This window comes from Sander lucioperca, chromosome 18 (assembly GCF_008315115.2).
Source record: "Sander lucioperca isolate FBNREF2018 chromosome 18, SLUC_FBN_1.2, whole genome shotgun sequence".
Taxonomy (NCBI): Eukaryota; Metazoa; Chordata; class Actinopteri; order Perciformes; family Percidae; genus Sander; species Sander lucioperca.
In genome coordinates this window covers 13112412-13119043 of record NC_050190.1, presented here as the reverse complement: position 1 = coordinate 13119043, position 6632 = coordinate 13112412, and the positions used below count along the sequence as shown (strand labels likewise).

At 40.9% G+C, this 6632-nt stretch overlaps 1 protein-coding gene across 2 annotated transcripts in view; it reads right to left on the bottom strand.

Annotated features, from left to right (window-relative positions):
- Positions 1-5258, bottom strand: part of peli2 (pellino E3 ubiquitin protein ligase family member 2) — a 14011-nt gene extending 8753 nt beyond the window's left edge. The window contains exons 1-2 of one of the 2 annotated variants that reach the window (XM_031278757.2): positions 4931-5258; positions 368-497 (exon numbers count right to left, since the gene is read on the bottom strand). In XM_031278757.2, the coding sequence (XP_031134617.1) occupies positions 368-497; positions 4931-5034 (234 nt within the window). In that variant the 5' untranslated portion in view covers positions 5035-5258. Of the gene's footprint in view, positions 1-367; positions 498-4063; positions 4102-4930 lie in introns of those variants that run through there. The other variant, XM_031278758.2, reaches the window with a different exon arrangement.
- Between the last annotated feature and the right edge of the window lie 1374 nt (positions 5259-6632).

The following is a 6632-nucleotide window of genomic DNA, read 5'->3' as shown; positions in this document are numbered from 1 at the left end:
GGCTAGGAACTACAGTTATTGAACTGAATAGGTCAACATTAAGGTCTGCCAACAATAATGTAAAGGAGTTCACTGCACGTCCCATAAGCTACCATTCTCTGAAAAACTCAGTTGTGTTTTTTTTTTTTAAGATTTTCCTTAAGCTGTGGATACTCTTTAATCTGCTGTGTTCATACACAATATGAATTCAAAACTGCCTAAATACATTGACAAATTGCTCATCACCCTCTGTCTTAGTTTTTCATTTACATGCTTACATACATTTTTGTCTAAAATATACATCAAAAGACAACAGGCAGACAATTGTTCATTCTCATGGAGAGTCTGTTCAATAAATCACTTTTTCATCCACTGATCTGTTCTGTACCTTGCTGGCCTGGGGAGTGTTGAGGATGTGCACAGTGCTTGGCTTAACACCATTGGCTTTGGTCCTCCTGTATAGCGCAAATCTGCTTTTCCGTCTACCCCGATCTCCATTGGGCAGAGAGCCATTGTACCTGTCACGGGAGGGGGGGAGGGAAGGACAACAAATAAGCAAAACAGTTAAAATATGTTGAGAAAATGCACAACAATTTTTGGTAGCTGCAAAAAGATGTGTTTAATGAGATTTACAGGCTAAATTCTTGTAATCATATAAAAAGTAAACATGGAGAATTAGAAAAAATCATGTGTTTGGAAAAGGAGCTTTGCCGTGCATTACATCACTGGCAATCTAATGTACCCTATTAGCAATCTAAGCATTACCTTGGATAATGTCTGTTATTACATAATGCACTCTGGTACTTGTGATTTCAGTGTAAACTGCAGCTGCTCCCCAGCATAAACTGGTCCCAGGCAGAAGCAGGTTTTAAGATTCACGTCAGGTTTGCTATCACTTTGGGAAAGCACAGTCTGGGTGGAGAACTGGGCTCACAAGACTGAAACACGTTCTCTCATAGCTGGATTTTTTACACTGATACAGAAAGTTCTAAGATCTCAATTTCAAAGCCTCAGTACCACCACAAGATCACCTAAGAGCATTCTCGGTTTTCACTTCTCAATATCAGACTCCAGTCACAGTCTGCTGCATGGGGCAGCTCCTTGTGAATGAAGAAGCCCCTTCCGGAAGGAGTGCTCCTCTCCCCATCCACCAGCTGGTTACTACAGCTGGGACACCCCATGCCCTACTCCCATCCAACACACAGACCTTCTGTCACACACTCACGTGTAAGCAGTGTGCTAAACAGACACTAGAAATATCGATATTAAAAGCTTCAAGATGGCATAGTAATACATTTCATGGAGAAGTGACCTCTATCAACCACTACAGACATCTCTCCGCTTTGTTGCAACACAAATGCAACAGTAGCAACAAGAGCCTCTCCTCCCTACCTCCCTCCAAAGCTAGTCCACCTGCCCCATGTCTCCTCACGGCTGGCCAGGCATGGAAACACATGGTCTCAGTCAGCACAAAGCACACAGCTGACCTGTAGGACAAGCCACCGAGAGCTAGAGAGGCACTGGATTATACTGTGGCCAAAACTACAGCTAATACACTGACAGCAGGAGGGAAATAGCAAAATAAAAAGTGGATAAATAATTGTATTAGTTTTTTTCAAATGTTTAGATTGTTCACTATTACAAAGACTCTTTAGCTTTTACTACTAATGTTGATTATTGTATGCACAGTGGTTTCTGCTTTAAAAAGACAGTCACTCTGGTAACAAAGTACAGGACAGAAGGCACATTCAAATTAAAGAACAAAACATTACTAAACATTACTAATTACCAACAATAAACACAGTGCTGACTCTATACTCCAATTTCATCTAACCTGCCCTAGAAACTCCCCATCTAAATAAAGAGCAGCTAGGCCTATATATCATTCAATTTCAACTTTGTTTTTTTTTCTTCTGCTGGATACCTGTGCCTGGATGTCTTCTCACATACAACACACACAATAAGATCTTATGCAGCTTAGCATTTCGCCATGATGACAATTCAACAATTCTAACTGCAGAATACGATATAACCCTGGCTCTTTGAGAAACAGCACACATGCCTTATGTAGGAACTGCCACCGTCACATTAGCTAGGACAGGCATTTTAGAGCTGCGCTTCAACCAATTGTGATCGCTTTCCCTTTTGACCTGTGCCAGGCAGACAGCGGCTTTACCTTCCAATACTTAGGAGCAGGGATTAGAAGACGCTGGCATATCACCTATCCTCCAGGGTTGCACTAAGGAGCCAACAGCCCCCCTACCTCTTATGCTTAAATGAAAGGCTAGTGTTCGCAGAATGGGGAGATGTGCTGAGTTGTTATAACCCTCATTAGCATGACATAGAGGCAGGGTGGACTTAGAAGGGTCACAAGAGATGGCACAGGTCTGATGATGCGGCAAAGTAAGACTACAGGCTATTAGTGCTTCAGATAGGTTGATCTAAAGTGTACATCAACAGTACATCGTCACTACATGGGAGGCAGCCAGATGGCACAGTGAATGAGAAGAGCATCAGTTACCTGACTTAGATTTAAGCTGTCATGGGCCCAAGTATCCATCTGACTGATATAACCTTGCACATGACACTGACACCACACAAGCTCCACACTGGCCTTGTTGTGGAGTTGAGGAACGCAAAAGGATAACTCTTTTCCTTCTTGGATTAATGGGATTTCTAAAAAAGAAAAGCCATCTCAACAATCAGTGCCAGTTTGCACCAAAGATGCCCCCAACTTGATTTGTACACTTCCTTTACCGAGCGGTTCTTTAGGGAGAAATGTACAAAGTTCAATCAATAGGCCTAGTCTCCCAGCCACAATGGACAGAGGAAGCTGAGGAGAGGCAAAGGCTGAGTCCTGATCAATCCATCCTTTCATTTCCAGGATACCCACGCAGCCACCCCACCCCTCACTGACCAGCACCAAGCCAATCTGCCCAGGCAGAGATGGGGGGCAGCCATGCAAGTACTAAGAGCCACCACGGTCATGGCAACAAACCACTGAGGGAACTGCTGCTCAAACAAGCTTTGTTCCATGCTGTCAGCTATCTTGTCTACCATCAGTTTTATCAGTGGGATGTGATGTCATGGCAGTGATTATACACCCGTCACATCTGATTCAAATATGTGTCTTTATGTCAGGAGAGAGAACAAAAGTATCAGCTTCAAACATGCCACATGTTCAGCCTGGGGTAATAAGCAGTCAGCACTTGTTGTCCCATATAATAACAGCATGGCTGTGAGTGTATGGGTGGAGGGCAAGGGACACAAACCACACTCTACCATGCTCTGCATATATAACCTTTATAGGCATATCATTTCAAGGGCTTCAAACAAAAGCCATATAGAGTACATGTAATTTCCACAGCACAAACACCTAAAAGTGCTAGTTTTAAGTAGTTTTGCAGTACTGGCCAAACTCCAATCACTGATGACACAGCAGGTGTTTTCCATAATCTGTGACAGCTGTTGCCCTTGACAGTTTATCAATATAAACATGATTGTTCAGAATCATAACTGGCTGCAGTTTCTCCTCAACAAAGCCAGAAAGAACCCAGCAGTGGTTTTAAAATAGTTCTGACAAGAAAAAGCCACAGCAGTTTTTACTCAGTGGCAGGATGAGACACGTATACTAATGCCACTATAATAACTGGCTTGTTTGTTTTTTTTAAACATTGCAGATTATATATAAGATTAAGATATTGTTTTAAATGTTGCAATACTAGTGCCAATATGATAGTTTCAGTATCAATGCCAAAACTATTAAAACATTATTTTTGAAAAGATTTAACATGTTTTTTACATATTTTTTAACAAACAACTGAACATCCATCTGATGTAATGATAATTGATTGATTAGTCGATCAATGGAAAATTAATCTGATGAGTGTGATTGATGGTGATTATTTCTGTAAAATGCTAAACAGTCATTGATTCCAAGTGTTTTAATTTGTTGGAGTAGCTAAGAACAGATATATCCCGTATAGTAATTTCATCAATAAACAGCCCACTTTTACCCATATCACGATTTCCATGGATATTGTGATATAAAATTGGATATTGTGAAAAAGGATTGTATCCATACTCCCCACTCCTGAGGTTAGTCATTAGTGATCCAAGAGCCTGGTAACGGTTAAGGTCCCCTACCTGACCATGTGGACAGCAGACATTAGTGAATGTAAAGAAATCAGCTTTGTGTTGGGATAAGTAAGGTGTGTGATTTCAAACTACTGAACTACAACAATGATATGTAGGCCAATTTTAGCATCTTGGAAACAAACCATGGTCCTGTAGTGCATGCGCGCGTGACTACAGAAAATGTGTGTTTTAAAGATGTAAAGTTGTGCGGTCTGAGCTACAGATTGTTTTGAAAATAGGAAGAACCTTGGGGGATGGGGGGAGGGGACCATCACCACATCCGAATTCCTTAAACCCCATGAATCCAACTTTTAAGGTAGGAATTCGGAGCGCCCCGGTCAGAGTCTGGGGTTCATGCACCCGGGTTTCTACAGTTGTCCTCAACTTTTATATTGTGTGGACATTGGTTGATTGATGTAGCAGAAATGTTGTTCCTCAATTGTCAATTGTCAGAGAATGAAAACATTGCCACCAACTCCACACGAAAATGTACACATTTCTGATTGGGCACGTGTCTGATTAGTGGAGTAACGTGAGTGCATGAATCCAAACTGGGCTTAACGTTTTTCTTGACTATTTCTAGAAAGTTAACTTAGCTGTGTACAAGTCGATGTTTGTCTAAAATAAAAAGCACATTACTAAAGTAACGTTACACACCTTATTTTCTAAAGGTACACTCACGTCGCTAAGTGAGCTAAGCTATGTGAGTGCCCTCTTGTAAAACTTCCTTAAGAAATACTGGCCTTAACGTCAACGTAGAGGAGTCTGTAAAGTAAAGTTATCCCAAAATATATATCAGCAAGGAAAAACTCACCCTAGCACCACCAGCTCCCCGTATTTCACTGGGTCTTTGGACGGGGCGCAGTGCTCCTCTTGGCTTGACGAAAACATGAGGCTTCTGGCTTCACTGTGTAACATTAGCTAACGTTATACAGTAATAACAGCGGCTCAAAAATCACCGGGAATTACCTTCAAAAAACACGACAGGGTCTCATTTCAGATCATATAACCAGCGGCATATGTCTCTGTGCCCACGCCAATCCAGTTTTCTATAAATAAACTGATCGTAAACTTCTTTAGCGTGACATGGCAAAATGTAACTTACTTGGCGGTTGAATCCGCTCTGAAGCAGATAGAAAAACAGCGAGGAGCAGGGCCGGAATGTACCATTCAAATTTTCTTTACTTTGTGTAGGGGGACTCCATACCAAACATTCGTTTAAAATAGTGTTTTTGAACCTAAGTGTGCTATGTCTAGTTTGACAAGTTATTAATTACACTAGAGGAAAGTATTTTGCGTTTAATTTATTGTTGGGTAAACAACGTTATCGTACTTGGGAGTGAAACCTCCTGCTTCTGCCACCTCACATGTTTCATGGATCGCACCCTGTGTTATGTAAACAAAGGGTACAATCTGGGAATTCTTAAAGGGATCATACTTTTCATGATATGTTTGCAAAGTTTCCAGTTTCCCATGTCTAACGAGAATAAGGGTTTATACACGTTTTCGTCGTAACATCCTTTGAATATATCATACGACTTAGTTCTTTTTCAGCACAAATGTATTAAGGATCACAACATTTTATTACAAATGACTGCTTTTGTATAAAGTTACACAGGCCTAAGTGGGGCAGAAGGTGGGGCAGTAATAGTGGGAAACACATGGTGAAAATAATCATCCTGGTACATTTCCTGACTATAACATGCAAAGAGTGAAAGGATGGTGAAATCAGGTTTGCTTATTTTATTGGTGAGCCCCTGGGCCGTTTTAAGAACTTTATTTGATTATGACTTTATTGCAGTTGGCTAATGCATGCGATTGTTTATGCAACCTAATCCTAATGACGTGACTATTTATCTGCATGCCTGGGAGTTTTATTTTCACATTACCATTGCTTATTTTGATCCTTTTATTTTGTTGTCTCACTTTCTATTAACATCTTTCCTTTTCTTGGTTATCAGCCTTCAGGTATATGCTTATTTCTTTTTGTAATATCTTATTAGTCACCTGGCTCCATGTGAGAAAATACCAATTAATCTAATAATAACATCAAGGCCTATTTGCTTAATTGCTCCTTCTGAGAATGACTCACAGGCTGTCTAATGTAACCAAATGTCCACACCTTATGTGAGGATGTCAAGAACCTCTCAACCCAATATCCCACATGTTGTTCTCACGCCTTTCTGATGAATGTGCCACTCCACTTTTGTCTGGCAGTCTCATCAACATTTTACTGCCTGTGTCTTGTTTTCACAAGAACCTGCATGGCTGGAGGTGCCCTTACTGCTTCAGGCTCCTTCAGTGGTCATATTGCCTCTGCAATAATGACCTTCTGTTTGAACTGGTGTTCAGTTTCAAAGTGCAATAACACTTGGCACAAAAACAAAAGGTAGTAGGGGGTCACTGGGGCCCATGAAGGTACTTGCCTCCCCACCCATATGTACTTAAACTCTGCAGTACTATAAGATACATTGATGTGTTATTCCATTTGTAAGCAATACAACTCAGATTAATCC